The sequence below is a fragment of the Pagrus pagrus genome, assembly GCF_965226575.1.
Source record: "Pagrus pagrus genome assembly, chromosome: 2".
Lineage (NCBI taxonomy): Eukaryota > Metazoa > Chordata > Actinopteri > Spariformes > Sparidae > Pagrus > Pagrus pagrus.
In genome coordinates, this window is record NC_140186.1 from 2,372,346 (window position 1) to 2,394,861 (window position 22,516).

The window sequence follows — 22,516 nt, forward strand, 5'->3', positions numbered from 1 at the left end:
TGAAATCATCCATCCTCATTCACTACATCTCAGTCTTTACCCTCAGGTGTGCAGAAACTGCAGGTTATTAATTTATATAAAAAAACATAAATGCAAAATTATCGGTTATCTTCACCTATCAGCCACAAGAGGCAGGTAAATTATCAGTTATCTGTATCGGCAAAGAAAATCTGTATCGTGCATCCTTAATATCAGTGAGTGTGAGTGTGACAACACTTGTACGACTGATGTTTGTGTGTAGTCTTTATAATTTCATATTTTCAAAGTCTTATTCTTCAACAATGTTTTGACAAATTGCAAGTTGAAAAATTAGCTTTTTAAATAGACAAACTTCACGTGTAATTCAAGGCACCAACAGGATCAAAAAATGATTTTACTCTCACGTTGATGAAGGTTCTCGGTCATCCAGTGCTGTATCGTAGACAACCGGACCCGTTTCAGTTTCTTTAAGACCGTTCACTTTTTTGATCGAATGGCGCATATGACCACCTCAACAAAATGTCTTGTGTAGATGAACTGGTGAAACTGTACTTCAGATTGAACTTTCTCTTTCAGCTCATAATCACAGTGCAGCTGTCAGTATTAGGACTTTGAAGAGATGTAGTAATGGCAGAGACCTTAGGCTCGGACAGCTCGCGTAGTTGAAATACAATTTTGTGAATAAAGTCGAAACGTCAACAATGAAGTCGACTCATCTGGTCCATCACATCATGTTAGGGGAGCGACTGACAGCTACACGAGCTGTCCGAGCCTCGATCTCCGCCATTACTACATCCTTGGGGTGTAACGATCTCTCCAAAGTCCTAATACTGACAACTACACTGTGTTTATGAGGAGTACAGTTTCACCAATTCATCTACACAACACATTGTGTTGAGGCGGTCGTATGAGCTGTTGGATGTAGAGTCAAAAAGTCGACTTTAATCCTGAAATGTCAAATTCATTCTCCACATTTTTCTTGAAGTGCACGATGACATAAAACATCCTCGTCTCGTTTCTGTCCCCACCCCGGCCCGGACACTCTTCAGTATGTGTCTGAGGTGTTGGGGTGTCCACATATTTTTAGCCATATACACTGAGGATGACATTCCTCTCCAATAACAGGTGGCCACATCTCAGTCTCCCACGGTTGGAGTGAAATGTGTGCATGCAAACACACAAGTGTTTATCTTCTATTTGACAACAACATGCCAGCTCGTCCAAGAAGAAATCCGCCTGATTTGTAGGTAAAGTTTGACCCAGTGAGAACATGCTGCATTCAGGTTACAGTGGATCCCTGCAGGAGGAGCCTCCACTTCACACACACAGGGTCATAACATACACAGAAAAACTACAAATAACCCGCAAATCACTGCATAGTAACTGCTTTAAAAAAAATAGTGTTATAACACATGAAAATCTTTGTTTAGTTTCTTGCAGACAGCTCTGGAGTGCAGCAGGGCCTGGTTAGCACGCCTGGACTGACGGCTAACTTTTAGCTAGAAAGGCAACCTTGTATTTACGTTTGCTGGGTTAAGTTGACGTTAGCCCCCCGAGTGTGAACCGCGACTTGATGGCAAACATTAGAAATAATTGTTCCACCAAAACCAGCCAAAAGTAACGCTAGTGTACACGAGACATCGGCCGAAATATATTCACAAAGCTGCTGAGGATTAACGATGTGCTATGTGCCAAAATATGCGCCTCGTTGCAGCCATTAATTTTCTGGGCTAGCTTAGTCGCCGCGAGCTAAAGCTATGTTCCCATTTATCAGGCTCGCCAAAACACACATAAGACATTTACATTATTGTATTCGTGTCAGCAATATCAACCGTGAGCGTGTTATTGACAGTTAGCAGGCCATTTTGAACACTGAACGAGACCATCCGCAAAACAATGGGTGGCAGCGTAGTGGACAGCTAGCAGACTGACCTGACAAACACATCAAACAAAGTCAGGCTGCTCGCTAGCTAAACCAGCTAACTTAGCTAACTTCAAAATCCGTGAAAACCGCCTTTTAGCAACAGCGGCAACCTTCAAAATCGCTCGTGTGCGCCGTGTTAACCGGTGCTAACGTGTCGTGAGCCGTGGCCGTAATGTCACACACACAAATGGTCGAGGTATTAAAATTCAGAGTCGATTTAGGAGTTAGCTTGTGTGAGTTGTGTGAGGAGTGTTTGACAGACAGGCCCAAAACTGACTGCCAGTTTGGGAAGGGAAAAAGGCATTTGCATTCATATCAAACCGACACGGTCTGACACGAAGACATAACGCCGACCGACTGCAACACACGCAGAAACACTGTCACTACGTCCGCTGTCTTATTCCTGCAAAAGTCTGGATGGAAAGACGAGCCCGTCAAGAAAACACACAAAGTTATATTTAGCTAGCCTCCGAGCTAACATGCTCCCATGAAGCTTCAGTGGACAGCGATGCTAGCATCAAGCAGTTGGTCCAGCATCGGTCTGATGTAAATAAAATGATCTGTTTACTTACTTTCATTTAAAACCTCCACCAGCTCGGCGCAGTTTTCACACATTGTTCATGAAGAGGAAAACTGTGTGCACCCACTCAAACCATTGCACTGGAAACTGTTGTTGGCTGGCAGTTGGTTGTTTTTGGGGTAGAAAAAAAGGCCCAGTGGAGGGAGTGATTGGTGAAGGTTATTCCACTGAATGAAACCAGGGGAGACAAAAAGGTGTAGGACGTGATTTGCATCCAAGCGAAGTTGATGTACACCAAAAGTTAAGAGGCACTGGAAGGTAGAAATCGAGTCAGTCTCCAATCTGAGCGTTACTTGAGAGAGCAGACATAGCAGCCATGTTGAAAAAGGAGGGGGGGCGATACAGAGTGAAGAGCGCTCGGCTCTTTCCGGCCTGTCTCCTCCGCGCGCTCGGGTTTCTCCGGTACTCTCGCGATATCTCCGTCATGGAGTAATGTTTACAACCTTTCCCGAGGAGTTCAAGGACAAGTGTGGCGACAACAACCAGCACCGCTTTAATTAAGTTAATGCAGATGCAGCGTCAGTGTTGATACTCAAAACGGGATGTTAATGCAACATCTACATTAAATGTTAATATTTGTTGTTAAATATTAAATGTATATTTCCTCTTGTGACTCTGACTCCATGTAATTCTGTGAGTTGTAGTTTAAACAATTTAAATTAGCCAAGTGCCAAAGGTGGGCAGTTAACACATATAGAAAAGCCCAAAAGAAATTGATGAAAACTTGGGAAAAATAATATGATAAATGTTGACTTTTATCTTATAAATATATGATATTTATCTAAATTTTGACTTCATTGTATCGCATAGTTAAGACTTTATATCATAATTGATTTCTTAAATCTCATGTCTTGTGAATATGACTTTTATCTCCATTTTTGCTTTTTTATCTCATAATTATGACTTAATATCATAATTATGACTTATAGGAATATTTTACATTTACAGAATATTTTGTCATCAAGCTTAGTTTTCATAATTTCTTTTTTTTTTTAATCTTTAACGGGCAGAAATGGGCCTCCATACAATTACCTTTTGTTATTGTATTGATGCAAAATGGCACAACGATCCAAAGTTCCCACTAATGGACTTGTTTATGAAACAATGGAAATAATTAGGAAATGTAATTCGTGAAAAACAAGACAGCATAAACGATATTATCATTTTTAGTTTTTCTATTTTTTTTTCACTCAAAACATCTGGCAGCCAAATTGAATGTTAACCACTCTCACCCTGTAATATTTTGTTTCCTACATCACATCTACTCTGATGTAATAAAACTTACTGATCAGTTAAATTTCTCATTATCCAAATATTTTTCACTAACACAGGGGCAGGGTGACTTCCAACCAGACCCAGGTGTCACAACTTTCTCAGGACTCAGTGTAGTTTTTGTGAACGTGTATGCTTGAAAACATGTTACCAAAATAAAGTTTCTCTCTCCACGAACCTGCCAACATACCAGCAACCAACCTCCGACTCATTTAATGTCACGACCAGCAACTCTCAGTGTTTATCTCGGTCTGGATTGACAGGACAGAACATTATTCAGAAAAGTGATACGTGCTTTATTTGCTTCCTCATTGAACTGTCTGTCCATATCACTGTAATAATGATTTAATGTTAGTTTTGTTAATACCTTATTATATCAGATTCATGGTTTACCCCAAAAATGTTCTCAAAGGTAACTCAATCTATCAACAATCAGCGAATCAGTGAAAAGTTGAATCTTTGGAAAAAGTCCATGAATGTCAGAATATCTTGACCTTTTTGTTTTAATGACAGCATGCACCCGGGCTGCATGGACCCCACAAGTTAAGGTGTAAAACCTGCTGACTCATGTTATCCCAGCATGTCTCGACACTGTTCCACAAAGCTTCTCGTGACGTCACAGACTGTTTGGCTTCCTCAGTCTTCAAGTGCCGCCATGAATGTTTAGGCTCAGGTGACTGTGGAGGAAGGTCCAGGACAGTCAGGACTCCTCCTCCTCCTCTTTAGTCTCCAGGTGGTTGTGTGAAAGCTTTGAGGTGTGTTTGGGCTCATTATCCTGCTGCAGTATGAAACCTTCCCCACAGAGATCAAACCAGAGGGTGGAGCGTGTCTCTGGAGGTCGGGGTGGAGTCGATCCTGTGCAGGTGTCCACCGTGGTATCATTCTCTCTCCTGTTTGTCTCCTTACATAAATCTTTTATTCGGATTAATCAATAAAGACTTTTTTTTAAGTCATCCACAATAAAATCCTGGTATTTCTTAGTCAACCTCAAGTGTTCAGCCTTCTTTCCCATCCTGAGAAGTGGTTTAGAAACTGCTCCTCGTCCTCCGAGACACTGAGACAGCGTTCTTTTGGCAAAGACTTTGGCTGATTGGAGTCTTGTTGTTAATTTATCTGTGATGAAGTTGCTTTTCTATCCCTCAGTGAACTGAGCTTCATGTATTGATCTTCTGATGGTGTGGGCACGCTTTGGATACAACTGATCCAGTTTCTGTGAAGTGTTTTACAGTTCACTGCTCCCTTAGAAACCTTCAGTCCAGTCATGATTTAACATTTAGAAACCCCCCATTTACCTCTGACACTTCCACTCACTTTCTGAATCCTCAAACTTTCTGATTGTTTCCAGGCTGACGTGATAATATTAGAGATTTCCAAAGTAGTGTCAGACTTCTGGACTCCACTCTAAGTCATTCTGAGTGACCCTTCAGGTTCTGGAAGCCGAGCTGTGACATTCCTCGTCTTTTCCAGGCTTTCCAGAACCTTCTGGGCTGTGGGTAAGAAGCGGAGTCATACAGACTGTTTTTGTAAAAATAGCCAACTTTATATTCTCAGAGTACTAAGACAGCTTTACAAACAGGATGATATGCACACAGCCTTCCTTCTCATCCAAACGCAGAGCGGTCCAACTGAAGCTCCGACTCATGAGAGCCGGAGTGAAAGAAAAAACAAAACAAAAAAACAATAAACACACTGACAAACCAAAACAAGACAACAAAGGAAGCAAGGAAGTACATGTCTACCCCCTTGAGCATCACATTCGTCCTGCACCATGCACGTGGCACTTCTGAAACCAGAGCAATCCGTCCACTAACCATTGCAAGTGTTTCAACATTATATATTACATATTAACAAAGAGGAGGAGGTGAATTGAGGAGGTGAAGAGGGATTAAAAATAACTTTGATTTCTTTCAAATTCATGCAGGTGTAGAAGAACCGTATGGCCAAACATAAAGCTTTAATTAGCAAAGAATTAACAAAAGATGGCATGTTACACACAAAAATCTTTGTATAAAATAAGTTTGGTGGAAAAAAAAGAAGAATGAATCCACACAAGGGTTGAGGGGGTCAGGGGGACGAGTCTCATTTACATATTGACATTGATTTGGTCGACGTACAACCGAGTGCTGGGGTCCTTCCTCTGGCCCCTCATTCTCTTTTCAAACACACACACTCTCACACAAACACACTTGAAAAGAAAACAATTTATCAACAGGAAGCGTCCTTGCTCTCTCTTGACCTTTCCCCCTTTCAGAGCTGTTTTGTACACGTTGTTCTCTGCTGCTGCTGCTTCAGTCGCACATCTCCTCCGGCAGCTCGTGAGGGTTGAGGATGCCGGGCACCGACATCTGGAGCTTGTGTTTCTCCTCCTGGGCTTGGCGCAGGGCCGTCTCCCTCTCCTCCAGGAACAGGTCCGTCGTGTCCTCGCCAGCAAACTCCTGTAGGACCACACAAGCAGAGGCTCAGCAGCGCTCACACCAGACCAGGCTGTGGGCTCCAGATTCAAGCTGGCCAAACTGACTTTCTCCCACAAAAGGAAACCTGTGCTGCTCAAAAGTCTCTCCACTTAAAAGTTAAAATAATCTAAAAGGTCTGACACAGGTTGTAGCTTTCAAATGCTTCCAATCACACTGCCTGATGTTCAAGCACAGTGTATTTAAAGTTACACCTCCTTTGATATATTGTCTTATATGTCTGGACTCCAGCTGCTGCAGTGTCCGGAAATCTGGACCTGCTAGCTGCACTACTAATTGAGCCAACTTGCTAACAGCAGCTAAAGTTAGCGGTTACTCTGGTGATATGCTGCTCCCTGTTAGTTTGGAGTATGAATTCAACAGGTGGACACTGCTTACATATTGCACCTTTAACAGCTTCACTCTGGATGCGACTGTCAACCTTTGTATTAGTGACATCCACCCTGGTCTGGTTCCTCTGGACACTCACCTTGATCTGCACGAGGAAGTCCCTCAGGTGCTCCTTGAAGGCGGGGATGTCCTGATTCAGGCTGAACAGACCCGTTACAAACACCTTCACCTGGGCACTGAAGACAAGACATTCAATTAGCCGTTAGTCTGGCGGTGCAGTATGTACACGGTGGACAAAATAACAAACATATGTCACAGCCCTGAATCAAATATGACCTTTTATCGATTCCTTCCTGCTGTTTCATGAAGATATTCTCCTGAAGCTTTTTCACAACTTGCTGCTTTCAGTCTTTTACAGTTTGGGAATCAGAGATCCAGTTTAAACGACATTCTTGAATGAAGCCTGACAATTATCATTACTGTCTCATTCAAAATGATCTGATTCCAACTAGAGATCATTTATGGTTCAAAAAGGAAAACATAAACACAATTTGCGATGAATTGTTTATTCTGGACTAAACATCAACATCTTTCTGAAACAATGGCCAGATGTACTGTTGACTGAAGGTCCCCAGTCATTATAATTGGCCTCAAGTCTTTATTTTGAAATGTCTCATTCTTTATAGTAGAACCATGAAATAAACACAAGACTACCTCAGAACTGATGAGGTTTTAATGAGTGCCACATTAAAAGCCTTCTGTCACCTTCAGACTTTATTTTCTGCATTAACCAACGAGAAGTCTCTTGAATCTGTTCAGCAGTGCTGACTCACGGCCTGATTTTAGGACTACGAACACTCGGGGTTATGTTTATGATCGCAGCTGCAGCCTTCACTCAAAAAGTTTTTTATGGCATAAGTGCATTCTGGTCCACTGCAGCTGCTGTGGCTGTGTTGAAAATATCTCAGTTATACAATTTTTCCTTTAATGTTTGAGTGAAACCTCTCCCTTTAAAAAGCACTGAATACAGACTTTAACCACACACAGCTCATGTAATCCCGCTGTGGTTCACCTGACGGGCTGAGCCTACTTACTCTTGCAGATGGGGGAAGGCCGTCTTCAGCAGGTTGGCGATGTACTCCTGGACGTGCGCCTGGTTGTTGGCCGGACTGGCAGCGCTCAGAGCGACGCTGACCTTCCCCTCCTCCACCAGGTTGAACATGTAGGCCAAGATGGTGGCGTGCATGGTCAGACCTGTAGACAGGGAGCAGACAGGCAGACAGGCAGGGGTTTGAATCAGTTTAAGACACATGAGGATGTTTAATAAAATTGTTAGAAGCTGTTAAGAGCTGCCATCACATCAGTTCCTGTACCTGCAGTGTGAGAGGTGTCTGTGACCACAGAGAAGATGTGCTGCAGGATGTCACAGAAGTACGTCTGGTAGAAGCTCTGAGCTGCTGCCTCCTCGGCAGACACGTTCTGCAGGAGAGTGTACAGGATCTGAAGACCTGCAGGAGACGAGGAGATGCTCGTTAGACCAACACAGAAATGAAAATTGAATCTGTTGTCCACCGTGATATAATTCTGTTTCATCTAGGACCTCTAAGTTAAACATGGGTCCGTTACAGACTTGTTTAGGCAACTTATCAAAGGTGTATTGCCTGCAGGCCAGTGACAACGCAAGCTCAAAAACACACTTTAGCAAATGATCACTCCACTGCTCTACTCAAATCCAGTATGGAGCCGACTTTGTTATCTTGCCAAGACAGTTTCTAAATTCACCGACTCTTCTGGGTTTCTGTATTTGTGTGAATTCTCTAGTCGATGCCACTACAGACCTGTGTCGGCCACGTTCCTCATCGTGTGCTTGAAGGCCCAGATGATGGAGTCCAGGATCAGTTTGAACTGGGCCGGGGCGATGGACAGGAAGGCTGGGAAGCACTGGGAGGTGGCGGCTTGGAGGAGGTAGAAGAAATGGGTTCTGTGTTCTGGGAATTCTTCAAAGTCCTGAAGGGGAAAATAACGAGGAGTTAAACTCTGTAACTTCACAGCTGTGTTCTCCTCTGGTGGCAGGTGTGATTAACCACTCAAACGGACCTTGTTGATCATGTTCAAAGTGCACTCAAAGACGGCGTCGAAGATCTTGGGGATCTCTCCCGTGATGTGGACTCCCAGCTTGTTGACGATGGTTGCCATGGTGCTGAGGACCTCGGGCTCCCGGGCAGCCGGGACGTTCCTCTGGTAGTCGATGAGAACCGCCTCCAGCAGCGGGGGCACGAAGTTCTCTCCCACCTGGAGCACAGAACAACACATGAACATGTTGACAGACCCACCGGCCTCATTGGCAGAACTGTACCAGTAACTACGTTTCATCACATGGAGCCAGAAGAAAACCCCTCACCAGAAGGTAAACAATAAGCTCTATCTTATCAATTTACAATATTCAGATGTTTCTTAAACACGGTTCAGTCCTGATAAACTCTTCTTAAAACCCGTCTCCACAAGTTGGTATACGTCAATGAGACACTGTAAAACATGGTTGAAATAAAGTACCATTAAAGTCCACTTTTACTGTGGATCCAATATGTTTAGAAACTATATTGGCATTTATCTTTTACAGTGTAGGTCGCGGTACTGAAACCATTTTTCTAACTGTAGATTTTAATTATAAACATAACTGTTGTTTCTGAGAAGGAACTGGGCGTAACTCCAGTTTTCCACTTAGTGTACCGGCCTCGGCTGCGTCTTTACTGTGTTGTTGCTGAATTAAACACAGAGGATGCTTTGTGTGGACCGCTGCTAAAAATAAAAGTCATTATAAACATAGATTTAAATATAAACACATGTTTAAAAACTTATATTACAGAACTAACCGGGAAAATAATAATAGACTCACCATCTGAGGGTCGTTGGAGCGACTGACCCAGCCTGAGATCAGCTTCAGTGTCTCTCTCTTCACTGTCCTCATACTCCTGATCAGAGGCTGTTTGGTCACCATCTCACCTGCACACATGATAAGAGACAGTTATTCAGACCTGCAAGAACACGTTTTTGGGGCAAGAATGAATCAAAATTTGGAAACAAGCGCAAGAAACCTAAATGTCTAAATGAAGACTTCTGTTTTTTCTGAATTTGGGACACTGCTCTTGTCCCGAGCCATCAGGCGATCCCAAAGTAACTTGTATTTAGTCTGAAAGTATGTCAGAAAAACACACACAGAGGAACTAACCGTTGGTCTGGACAGCTGAGGAGATGTTTTCACTCAGGCACTTGTAGACATTGAGCATGTCCAGGTAGATTCGTCCCAGCTGGACAACGAAGGGGTGACCAACAGCTTTACAAGCTCTGACGTTCGTCTTTAGGATGCTGCCCAGCTGACGCACCGTCTCTGCGTCCTTCAGGATGTCCACGTTCTGCAGCAGAGTGCCCACAATTTAGTAGAAATAGACATTTTCAACAAAAGCAGCCCACAGGCTGCATGAAATAAGAGCGTTAGCGGGCATCAAGGAAACATCAGAGGCCTAAAATCAATCAGTCGTCCTGCTCTTCTCACCTTTGTGGCCTGCTGGATGATGCTGTCCCACACCTGGTTAGGCAGCAGCATGTACTTCTCTATAAGGAGCTCCTGAACTGCCTGATCGTTCGAGGCGGCAATCATGTAGCCAACGGCCTCATAAAACGTGTGGACCTGCAGAGACGAGGAGCAGAGTTTCATCAACGACATCAAAAACTCTGAGTTGTGTCGATGATGACAGGAGGTCCAGAGGCGGGACTGACCTGCTGTGGCTGCAGGTCGCAGATGATGGTGTTGATGTTGTTGAGGATCTCATCGATGAAGGGCATCACCTCGCCCACCTGAACCTGAACAAAGTGACGCCGGCACTTCTGGGCGATCTTGATGAAGGTGTCACACGCCATGTCCTGCACACCGTCGTGGGTTTCTGTGTGACGGAGAAGAGGAGGAACCACACAAATACATGATGAGACAATCTTCATGTCTGTTTTATTTTCATCACAAATCATATTAAATGTAACAACGTGTTTCTATAAGACTGCAAACAGCTGTGGATTTTAATTCAAAGTTCCGAAGTCGATCTGGTCAGTGTGGAGGACTCAGTCTCTTCAGTTTCTCACCGTGCATGAACTCAAACAGCTTGTTGACGACAGTCTTGAGGAACTTCCAGTGGGCTCGGAGGAAGCGAGGATACTGGCCCACAATGTACATGATGTTTGATGCTATGATGGCCTTGTTGTCCTTCCCTCGTTTCTGCTCACACAAGCCGAGCAGGTCCTGAGCACACAACACACACAATCAGTTAACGTCGGTAAAAGTTCCTGACACACAGAACTGCTGTGTCAATAACTGGTTGGGAGATATGGTCCAGGATGACAGAGAAAGCAATTAAAACAATATAATATAAGATCGTCTGTGTGTCCCACCTTGATGACTGTGACCAGGAACCTCTTCTCGTCCTCCTCGTGCATCGCCCCGCTGATGGAGCCGATGGCCCAGCAGAGCATGTTCAGGTTCCTCCACGACCACTCGGTGCCGTTCACCTGGTTGTGGAGCTTCTCTGTCATGATGCGTTCGGTGTCGGCATAGTCCAGATGGGTCAGATACACTGCAGACACACAGACAGCTCAGTTTATTGTTGGGTATCAAACATGGTCCTTTAAAGGGTACCGACCGCGAGCACCTTTTCATGTTAAAACAAGCGATGCCAAATTTCAGTGCATGAGACGAACTTCACAGCAACATTATAGAGAGAAAGCGAGCAGGACGTCACAGTGAGTCAGGGCAACACTTTCTGCATTATTTGTAATGCAAAATACAAAACTGACCAGCTGGATGTTTGACCTGAGGAAACACCTGGTCAAACATGAAACATATCTAAAAGCTGAAGAGCGTACTGTGTTTGATAGCCTGAGACCCAGCTGATGTTAGCATGCCTGCAGCCAGCGCTACGCTCGTTCACGGACAGCTGAGCCGCCCTACATGACTGATGAAGCATTAACATCTTCATCAGCATCTTTATGTAATTAATTAGCTGGTTGGAGGAGTTGTTGTTGGAGATAACTGGGTTTTTAGTCACTGTCTTGGTTAACATTTTAACCTTTTTACAAGCATTAGCCAAAATTCAGCCCCTGGCTACAGCTGAAGTTCAGCACATGGGTTTATTGTATGTCTAGAACCTTAGTATGAAACCATCAGTACACAAAGTGTGTACTATTTACTGGGAAATATTGCAGTATGCACACACAACAAAGATGCCGTTGTTTCTTCTATGGATCAGGCAGACTAGACTGTTATAAATGCTCCTTTCACAGTTATTTATATCTTATTATTCAGTAAATGCTGAGAGAATAAACTTTCCATCAGTTCCTTTATTTTACATATCAGGTTAAAGTCTGTTTCTCCAGCGTTGAACAGCTTCCTCCTCTGATGATGCGATTCTTACGTATTTGATTGCCAATAATAAACAGTGTTATGAATGTTAATTCCTCCTCTGACTCAGCGGTAGCACTTTGCACCTAATTCAGCGGAAATGATGAGCCAACTGTTGGTGTTTCCCTCAGCTAAACAAAAATGAAAAAGGTGTGAAAACAAACAATTTGAGTTGGTTTTCTTACCATCTGATCTAAATTTAACAGATTTCCTGACCCAGATATACAATTTATATTAAAGAGGCCTCAACCAGGTAAGTGGAGCAGAATGTAAATGAATCCAGTGTGACGGATGTGAGACGACGGTCCAAAAATAAATGTACAGTAGCTGGAAAACTAAAAAATTAACACTTTAGCTTCAGATTCAAAGAAAGAAATGATATTTTTTAATGTATGTACCTGAAGGAGAAGCATGTGTTTATCACCACAGACATGATGTAACTTACCAAGAGTCTCTCTCATGTTCTTGTAAAGGTTAATGGCGTCTGTGTCCTTCATGAACTCCCTGACCACCTCGCCCTGGTCGTTCTCCACCACCAGCACCTCCTCTGGTTTGGCCATCCGGCTTACCATCAGCAAACGCACCTACAAGAAGACGAGGAGGAGGTTAATGTGAGACTGTGTGACTAGGCTCAACTCCTAAAGTGACAGACATTATCAATGATTATTAAATGTTTGTATGAAATAAAAGGTACAGACAAATAATCATTAAACAATTCATAACTGTGTAGCTCTTCCACAGCAGAAACTAGAATCACCTGACGTTCAGTTTCACATTTCTAGAGTTAAGTTTGTCACAATGTGTGCAAAAGTCCAACTAATCCACGACTGGTTTGGAAGCTGGTTTTAGAGCTGAAATGACTCATCCACTGGTCTTTTGTCAGTAAAAGAATAGGCTGTTACTGTGATAATCTATCATCTGTCAACGTTATTTTAACAGTCTCTGGTTGCAGCTTCTAAAATTACAATCTGTTGCTTTCTTTGTCTTGTGTAATGGTAAACCTGATATCCGTAAGTTTCAGGCTGGTATCTGATATCAGATATCAAGACATCACAGAAATCAGACTGCATCTCACCATTTTTAACAGTTTAACTGAAAAAACATCTACCACTAACGAAAGGAGTTGCAGAAATAAGATCATCGGAGCAAACGTGTTGTGGTAGGACTGTGTGTGCTGGCCTCACCTGGGAGAGTACAGGCAGGTAGAGGTGTCTGCGAGGCGGGACGTCGGACAGCAGCGGGGTGCTGGAGGTTGAGAAGGGACTCTCCCTGTAGAGCTCGGCTGCCAGGTGGTTCCAGTACTCCAGACAGATCTTGAAGATCTCCGTCTCCTCCACCTCCGACACCAGCAGCATGTAGTGCAGGGCCTGAGGGCGGGAAAAGTAAACGGTGAAGGCGATTAATTCTTCTTCTACTACTACTACTACTTAATTTAAGATGATTTCAGGACTGAACTGAAGTGTTAAATACAAAGTAGGTTTACAAGACGGCTTTCCAAAATCTTCATAATTGTGATCGGTTTGCTCTGTCCGACTTTCAAAGTGTGATCGAAAGTGGGAATTTGAAATTCACTTCATATTATTATTATATTAGATATTTGTTTTTTATTCATGATATTTTATTTCAAGAACGAACACTCGAGTCTCCTCGCTCGTCTCTGGTGTCCTGAGACTTGGTTACAATTTCTATCTGGGATTATTGTTCGATCTCTCCGTGTATCTCTGACTCTACCAACTCAGTGTTTCTTTTTAACAAACTGCTACAGAATCCTTGAAACAATTAGACAAGAAGACAAACAGCCACAGGAAGGTGGTCTTTTAACCGTAATTAGTCCCAAATGTGTCATTACGAAGGTGTAATCAGGACACCACATGTAAGGAAAATAGGAAACACAGTTCCCTGATATGAGGCCGAGAAACAGAGGCGGAAATGACTAAAAACCACCAGCTGAGAGTTGTAGGTGTGTTTACTCAACCAGACCCCAACAATCATTCTGGGTCACGTTCCCACCAGATGAACCATCTGAACAGTGAAAATGTTCTTTCTGTACTGAAACTGACTGAACAGGACATCCTACCTCCATGAGCGTCTCTCGCAGGTTGGGTCTCTTCTCGATGAGCTGCCCGTGTTCTTTGAGGAAGGTGCAGAGGAACAGGCTGAGGTTCTGGATGAAGTTCTGCTCGTCGTCCTTCCCGTTGGCGTAGGCCAGTCTGATGTTCGTGTTCAAAGGCAGCATCTGACCAGGCGACAGAGAGGGGCCTTTATTTATTTATACTGACTTCAGTTGTTTTGCCATGATTGCATCCATAGTGTGTTTTGTTTGAGGAAATTGCTTTTACTGTAAATACATTCAGTTTTAAACCACTGAGATATGTGACCACCCAAGATCCCCATTCCATCTGAAACCAGCAGAGCAACCCTGCAAACACTGTCTGGTGAGGAGGACCATGAGATGGGGTCCAGTGCTTTGGAAAAAAGCAGTAAATGAACCTTGAGTTAAGTCATGAATGGGCTAGAGTACAACCAGTAAAAACCAGTGGATTCCCGGGTCAGGGTCACAGTTTTTATGAGAATAAAGACAATAGAGTATTAAATATGAGTGGAATATAAACAATATAGAAAATATAACGTTTTAATGCGTAAATGCAAAAACTAGAACAATAGAAGTGAGACAATATACAAGAGCAAACTGAAAATGAACTAAAATTGAAGAGAGTAGTATAGAAAGTGTATATATGTACATTCCCTGAGATTAGTGCTGATCTGAGAGGTTTGAGATACATTTTTAAAAATATTTTGTTCTTCAATGACTTCTAAAAAAAAAATGGTGAATGAAGATTTTAACAGAGGTGACCTGTTAATAAATTCAAGACTTCAAGAGAGTTCAAATGTTTGAGTCATATCTAAACAGTTTGTGCCTCCCGATACCTGATCTGTGATATAAAACTCAACTACAATACGACCAACATCCCACTGAACTGAGCCTGGAGGCATATAGATGCCAACTCTGAATATTCGCTGTTGCTGCTGTTTGGTTTTGAAAGAGCCTTTTGAGTCTCAGAGGGGCCGAATCACTTCTTGATTTCGTCTTTATATTCTGCACACAACGTTGTCTCATCTTTTATTCCCTCTTCCTCCTGTAAAGCCTCCGTAGTGTAAACGTTTTGTACAGTGCTTACACAGTTTGCCGTTTGATAAAGCATTCTGGTCGTCTGTAAACAGTCTTGTAAAGATATTCTGATGTTATTGCGAGCTTTGTTCAGGAAACCATTAGTTCAGGCTACAGACTAAAAGTACTTTGTCCTTCATGTTGCTCATCTTCTTCTAGTGTCAGGCAGTCTGTTAAACACCCTCTGTAGGTGTGTCACTTTATTCTGTAGAGACAATCAGCTCAAGTGTGTCACTTTCCCTCTGAGCTGCCTGAGGAGGGTCAATGAGTCCAAAACCTGCTGTGAAGGTCTGATTCTCTGAACAAACAAAAATAAACACTCAAGGTCCACTCTGCCTTTTGTTTTGGGAATTTCCCCCTGCAGCTTTTAACTGTTGTCCCATCAGAGCGGTTGAAATCACACGTTCACTCCACCCACAGACGTGTTATTTGTGTCTGTTTGTAATAACAGTGAACAAATAGAAAACTGCTTACACCGCCTGACAATGTGTGTGTGTGTGTGTGTGTTTGTGTGTGTGTGCAATAACGGGCTGACAGCAGCCTGCTGCCTCCAGACTGTTACTACTGTGTGTGTGTGTGTGTGTCTGTGTGTGTCAAAGAGAGAGGAAATAATGTGACAGAAGAGGTTCAAACAAAGTGTGTGTTTGTGTGTAATAACAGAGTGGGCACATGTTAGTGTGCTTGTGTGTAATCATACAGAGTGCAATTAACTTGAGCACCACTCAAAATGATTGTGTGTGTGTGTGTGTGTGTGTGTGTGTGTGTGTGTACCTGTTTGAGCTGGCACATGGTGAGGGTAAAAAGGTTGACAAACTGCTCCTCGTACTGGTTGACGCTCACTCCGGCGATCTCCGTCAAACATTTCAGCGTCACGTTGCGAAACATGGGCACGTTTAAAAACTGAAATACACATAAACAATTTATTAATGAGTAGAACAAGGAGGGAGGTTTAACTGTCCCGTCTGTATTGAAAATCAGCCCTCCTACTCATTTTACAATGAAATCAGCGATTGCATCCATCAACCCACTAATTTTCAGCCCTCATCGCTGCTCAAAGACGGACACCGACAGTGACTCGCGAGGCTGCGACTAAAGATAACTTTCATTATCAGTTAATGATGAATGAATGTCCTGAAAATTGCAAGAAACTGACAACTTTCCCAGAGTTCAAGTTGACACCTCTCAGTATGTCAAACCTCAAAGATATTCTGTTCACAGCCTGAGCAATACTCCATTTTTGGAGCTGATATTAAGGAGTAAAAAGTTACAATTGATATATGGACCAGTTACAGTTATATGTAACAGGCAGGATATTTTACTGTTTAACAATAAACTGTATTGTCTAAAACAACATCAGTGCACTGAAACAACAACCTTGTTTATTTAAAATGTCTGTATATCAGCTGGTATATCGATAACAGTATTTTCTTAGCAAGTCTTCACATTGGTGTTGGCATCAGTCCTAGAAATTGCGTATCGGCCTGGCTCTAAAACATACTGCATATATAAAAAAATGGATTTTTCTGAAACATTATGAAATAGACCAACAGTTTAGTTTACTGATGTTAATCATAACTAAAAATCTTTATTTAAAAGCAGCTGTTGTTTGCACCACATTTCTCAATTTCTTTTTGGTAAATGTAGTTTTTACTTTCTGTGTACTGTGTGTCTCTATCTACTTGTGAGTCACCTCAAAGTCACATTTCCATCGCCTTGATGGACAATAAAGATGATTAGACTCTGATTATACAAATGCTTCAGCTGAAGATTTGATGAACTGAATGAATACGAGCTGGTTTACCTTGTACACCAGAGTGCTGATGAGCTTGGTCTCAAAGATGTAACCTAAAGGAATCCAGTTGAGGAAGCGGAGGAGAGTCTCCAGCGTGGCGTGGACCAGTGGGGCATTCTGGGAGTTTTCCTACACAGACAAAGAAGGTACACGTGAGAACAGATGGTGGCATCAGAGGGAGATGCCGAGAGCTGACGTCAACCTTTTCTTACCATCACAAACTGGCACAGCTGGAATATTTGGGAGAACTCGTTGCACATGCTGAAAGACAAAGAGTAGAGATCGTCGGATCAAAAAGAAAAAAGCAGGCACACAAAATAGGATTTGTTCTTCATCAGTAACAACCTACACACAGCGCTGGTACAGAAAAGATCCCTGAACACGTTTGTAATAATGTTAATATCTGTGCAGCCTTGGGTTTAATCCTTATTGGAGATCACTTCACTTCACATAAATCACAGGACATCATCATTTTATCAGTTACCTGTCTTTGAGGTGCTTGGCCTTCACCTGGGTCATCTGGCCACTGGAGAAGTCAAAAACCTCCTCGCTGAGCAGTTTGAGGATGATCATGTTGTTCTGACAGAGGCTCTCGCTGGTCCGACTCGCACCCACAATATCGCTGATGAAGGTGGGCCAGTGTTTGGGCCATTCCTGCTTCAGGATCTAAACAAGTGCAGAGAAGAAGAGCTCTGTGTCAGCAGCCTCATCACAACCTGCCAGTCATTGTGCTCGTGTCAAACAGTCACATGTCTACTCACCTGTACGAGGATCATGTTGAGTTTTGAAATGTACACTCCCTCCTTCTGCAAATGAACATCAGAACAGCGACGTCAGTATCGAGAAGCGCAGAGTTAATTTATAACGTGCCACATCTTACAATAATGTCACTTCACCTCCATGTTTGCTGGATCAGAAGAAGTCTTGATGATCAAGCCGACAACATATTTCTTGATGCCTGAAAATACATAATAGTTTTTAATGGCAAATGCAAAGAGCTACAAATGTCCAATCGGTTTATTTAATGTTATTAAACTGACCTTCACACTGATTTCGAGGGAGGATCTTCCAGCGTGTTTTGATGACTGTCTCCAGAATCTGCAGCGCGTAATACTGAGAGAAAAATACAAAGGAGAGCTGTGAGATGGACACGTTCTTCACATCAGGAGCTAATTAACAACCGACAGGCATAAACCACAATATAGCATGTTTCCCAGGTGATGTCATACATGTATAGCCATAAATGTATGACCCATGGACTGTGGACATGGACCGTACACACCAAAAAACATGTGTGAGCATTTTCATATGTACAGATAGTAAATGTAGTTGAAACAGATGTGCATGCCGTCTGCAGCAGACTATTCCTTATACAAAACGTCCATTAAACTAATTGCAAATTACAGTGTTGTATGTAATGTAATATCTCTCGTTACATTTCAGCCTTTCTGAGCTGTTATTTGCTGCAGAATTTAACTGCTGGAAACTAGAAACTGTGGTACGCAAAGGGGAGAAGTGTGGATGGTGTGCATAAGCATTAAAAGCCATCACAACTGAACAAATAAAGACAAAATTAACACCAAGACAAACTCTAAAACATTTCGACAGCACTGACGACTGAGGATAATATCATCACTACAGCAACAGCAAAAAAGGAGAACAAATAATCTTGCAGACTCAACACGCTGAGCTTCTATTAGCTGGAAAAAAATCCAATAACTACAGCGGATATAAAGCAGAGTGAATTCTCAAACCTTGCTGCCCTGAAAGCCTCGGCCTGATGTGGATAAACTGATTAACATCAGCAGACAATATTACACTGGCCTGATAGACTGTCAACAAGCAGCTGAGCTGATGTGAGTTCACAGTCAGGTACGTACTTTAGTTTTCATGTTCTGAGAGAACTCCAGGATGGTGTCGACCCTCGTCCAGGCATCTGGATGGTCCTTCAGGTTGGTGAGAACTTCCTGAGCCACTCGTTGCTACAACACAGAAACCCCGTTATAAGCACGAACCTTGACATTTAACAGATCAACTAAAGGTGTATTTCACATAAATCTTAACATCATATAGGGCCAAAATGGAGACTGATTATTAGAAATCACAGGGATCATTAATAGATATTTGGAGCCGATATACATTTGCAGTGATAATAAGTACAATTTACTCAAGTAATGTACTTAAGACCAATTTTGAGTTACTTAACATCTAACCAACGGTTGAGACCTCACCTGGGATCCAATGTCGTGGTACATGGAGTTGACAACATTGTCCAACAGGTTGATGTCCAATTTCTGACTGAAGTCCAGCAGCTGTCTGGCTGGGTGATCCGCCAACATCGTCATTTCTGCTGGCATAGAGCTTCTGAGGGGAGAGGAGGAGAAATGATTTACACTTCAACCAGACAGGCAACTGAAACATTAAATACACAAATGCAGGTAATGATTATAGCATAGTATTTTTGTTTTTAACTTTAGTTTTTATTTAACATTCAAGAGCATATCACAAAAAGCATTATCTATGTTAGATGATCAATTTACAACCAGAATAAATCAATGACTCACTGTGTCATAAATCATCCATTTACTAGCAAAAGCATTTTCTCTCGATCTGAGCTAAGAGTCACTTTCCATCAGGTAGATCTCTCTAACCACTGCTCAATAATAGGGGGTTAAGTCTTGTACCAATTTTTGTTATTGCCTTTTTACTTGTGATTGCTACAAGTGACATAATCATTTATACTTCCAAGGCACATAGCCTCACATTCCTTAGGTTTTACATATCCCAGAATGATTATGATAATCCTTTGATTATATCACGCACATTTTCCCAGAATGATTGTTTCTCACGACATTCCCAAAAAATGTGTGTGTGATTTGCCTCATTGTTTCCACATATTGTCCGAAAGTCTGTTTATTCTTAAATCCGCACAAACTCCCTCCGCGTCCTTGAATTTGTAGTGGTATGTTTTGTTTCACACATGTTGGTTCATTCTTCTGCTGTAATTTTGAATGTGTAATTATTTGCCCCTTCAGTCTATAGTAGGAGCTTTGAGGGGAAAGGCTGAGTATTATTCACATGTTACAGATATTTTAAATACTATAAGCATGTTTAATAGATACATTATTTGGATTTTTTTTAATCCAAAGCAGAGGGGGTCCTTCTGCACAAGCATGGATTGTCTTCCTCTCACGTTGTGTTGGTGTTAGTCTGAAACAAGTTGTTCTCATTCAGCAGGATGTGTCACAGCAGCAGCAGCAGCAGCCGGGCTGGAGCTCCACTCAGCCGGGCTGGAGCTTCACTCTGCCGGGCTGGAGCTCCACTCAGCCGGGCTGGGGCTCCACTCTCCCGGGCTGGAGCTTCACTCAGCCGGGCTGGAGCTTCACTCAGCCGGGCTGGAGCTCCACTCAGCCGGGCTGGGGCTCCACTCTCCCGGGCTGGAGCTTCACTCAGCCGGGCTGGAGCTCCACTCTCCCGGGCTGGAGCTTCACTCAGCCGGGCTGGGGCTTCACTCAGCCGGGCTGGAGCTCCACTCAGCCGGGCTGGGGCTCCACTCTCCCGGGCTGGGGCTTCACTCAGCCGGGCTGGGGCTCCACTCTCCCGGGCTGGAGCTTCACTCAGCCCTCGTGGTCCAATTTTGACACCCATTGAATCCAATCATAACCCGTCCAATATGAAACAACGCCCCCACCTGGCTGACTGGTGCCTAGTGCTGCATTCACCACAACCCGACCCATAGACCTGTTTTGTGACTATTGAGATCAGCTAATATGCGAAAGTAATCGTAGAAAGCAGAGCGAGGAGAAACAAGCCCCCCCGGTTACACTTCGCTGTGCCATGTTCACTTTGTGTAACCGTTAGTTAGCCCCCCCGGCTCAAACACCACAGTACTTTTGAAACTGACGGATGCTAACGTTAGCCCACGATGGGTGAGTTAGGTTACTGTTGATCGGGCTTAACTTACCTGGTGTGTCTGGTCCGCTCCTCGAAAACAAGTAGTGGTTAGCTGGTGTAACTCGTAGTTGAAGTCCGGAATATGAGTCTTCTGTAGCGGCTGTGCGATGTTATCTCATGGCACAGGCTTACACTGCTCCTAACCTTCGGTAGCCGAAAGCTAATGTTAGCTTTCCTGGATGACACCAACAGCGCTAATTTAAAAAAAGCCGTTACGGTGGATACTTATCGACTCTGAGCGATGTATAAAAAGCTTTCCGCAGTTTAACACAGCCTATTGTTTCTTGTCTTCAGTCAGTCTGAAACATATCTCTCTTCTTTCAACAATTACAGCCGACTCCCACCAGGCTAATAGCAACTTAGCGTGCTAATGGAAAAGTCAATGATGGTTCAAGTCTGCTGGCTAATGTAAGCTAAGCTAACAACACAGATTCACGGAGTCACACTTGGAGCGGTATTCCGGGTCATAATCACGAAGTGAAAGAGTCTCGTTTTTATTTCTGATTCTATTCGCACACACTGTTGGAGAGCAGAGATGTTTTAATGCGTGCAAGTGTGCTCTTCCTCTAAGCTCATGCTTCCAACCACGGACCGGTTGAAACCGGTTGAGACCGGGATATTCATTCTCGGTGTTTCGGCCCGCCGCGCGCCGCGTAAAATTTGGACTATGTACCCGCCCATCCAGCATCTGATTGGCTGTGCTGGTGCAGTCGTCATAGAGTGTCATAGGCTGGGTGGAGCTGTCAATCCGGCTCAACCTCCCTCCTCCTGCCTGCTTCCAGTTTGACCTCTGATTAGAGGGAACATGGACATCAACACACAGGCCTCAAACAACAACAACACAACAACAACAACAACAACAATTCACAATGAAATAAAATGAGTCTGTGTTTTTTAAGATAGGCGGTTTTTATTGTTAATGGTTCAGTGTCGCATAAACAAGCTCATGATGACTAAAAAAAGCAATACATATTTCATAAAGCAATAAATATTAGTACATATCTGTGAGGTCATATATGTCATTTTTTTTTACATAAACTGCTTCCCAATATGTTAAGGCCCTGTACACACGTACACAGGTATTTCTTAAAACAACGTTTTTTCTATGTGTTTTGGCTAATCGTACACTGAGCGTTTGGAAAACTCCTGCCAGGGGGAAGATATTCAGAAACGCTGTTTTCAGTGTTTATCTGTAGACAGGAACTGTCTACAGATTATTTGTTCCTTTGTGTCCGGGGATGTCTCAGAGCGGAACTGCTCAAGAAAAAGATTTGATTGGCAAGACTCCCAGTCCACATTTTCTTGGATTTTGTTCACTTTATATTCAAGTGTGACACTGAGGATTAACTCCACTTCAGTGTCAGTCCACACATATGATTCTCCCCTGCGAGGCGCCATTCATGTTCTGCCTTTTCTGGGAATGATTTCAGGCTTCTGATTGTCCAAGCCAGCGTTTTCATGTGGACAGAGACTTTTCTTTCAAAACCATTGGGGTGGACTGGAAATTTTTTTGAACCGGAGGAAAAAAATGTGTTTTTTAAAAAATACCTGTGCACGTGTGGACTAGGCCTGAGTGTATATGTCCCAAAACCAATAAAT

General features: G+C 43.0%; 2 protein-coding genes across 5 annotated transcripts in view; both read right to left on the reverse strand.

The window, feature by feature from the left end:
- Window positions 1-2,815, reverse strand: part of usp34 (ubiquitin specific peptidase 34) — a 47,636-nt gene extending 44,821 nt beyond the window's left edge. For all 4 annotated transcript variants that reach the window (XM_084343955.1, XM_084343953.1, XM_084343954.1 and 1 more), the window contains exon 1: window positions 2,476-2,815. In XM_084343955.1, the coding sequence (XP_084200081.1) occupies window positions 2,476-2,518 (43 nt within the window). In that variant the 5' untranslated portion in view covers window positions 2,519-2,815. The remainder of the gene's footprint in view (window positions 1-2,475) is intronic.
- A 2,864-nt stretch (window positions 2,816-5,679) lies between these two features.
- xpo1a (exportin 1 a) lies at window positions 5,680-21,561 on the reverse strand. Its single transcript, XM_084342630.1, has 25 exons — window positions 20,928-21,561; window positions 19,195-19,327; window positions 18,844-18,945; window positions 18,004-18,076; window positions 17,860-17,921; window positions 17,725-17,769; window positions 17,448-17,629; window positions 17,176-17,224; window positions 16,973-17,092; window positions 15,943-16,071; window positions 14,080-14,238; window positions 13,187-13,369; window positions 12,448-12,586; window positions 10,997-11,178; window positions 10,691-10,847; window positions 10,334-10,497; window positions 10,110-10,244; window positions 9,786-9,969; window positions 9,453-9,559; window positions 8,654-8,848; window positions 8,395-8,563; window positions 7,930-8,064; window positions 7,651-7,810; window positions 6,696-6,792; window positions 5,680-6,190 (listed from the first exon to the last, which is right to left on the reverse strand). Exons 2-25 carry the CDS (start codon window positions 19,318-19,320, stop codon window positions 6,044-6,046), a joined length of 3,201 nt encoding a protein of 1,066 aa, XP_084198756.1. The 5' UTR covers window positions 19,321-19,327; window positions 20,928-21,561; the 3' UTR covers window positions 5,680-6,043.
- Window positions 21,562-22,516: the final 955 nt, after the last annotated feature.

What these genes read in the sequence shown, in the direction of transcription:
- xpo1a (XM_084342630.1), bottom strand. Translation starts at nt 19,320, where the DNA reads ATGCCAGCAGAAATGACGATGTTGGCGGATCACCCAGCCAGACAGCTG. An exon ending in CCATGTGCCAGCTCAAACAG is followed by an intron (nt 14,239 to 15,942) that starts GTACACACACAC and finishes TCGCCTGGTCAG; the next exon opens with ATGCTGCCTTTGAACACGAA. An exon ending in GCGACCTGCAGCCACAGCAG is followed by an intron (nt 10,245 to 10,333) that starts GTCAGTCCCGCC and finishes TCGTCTCTGCAG; the next exon opens with GTCCACACGTTTTATGAGGC.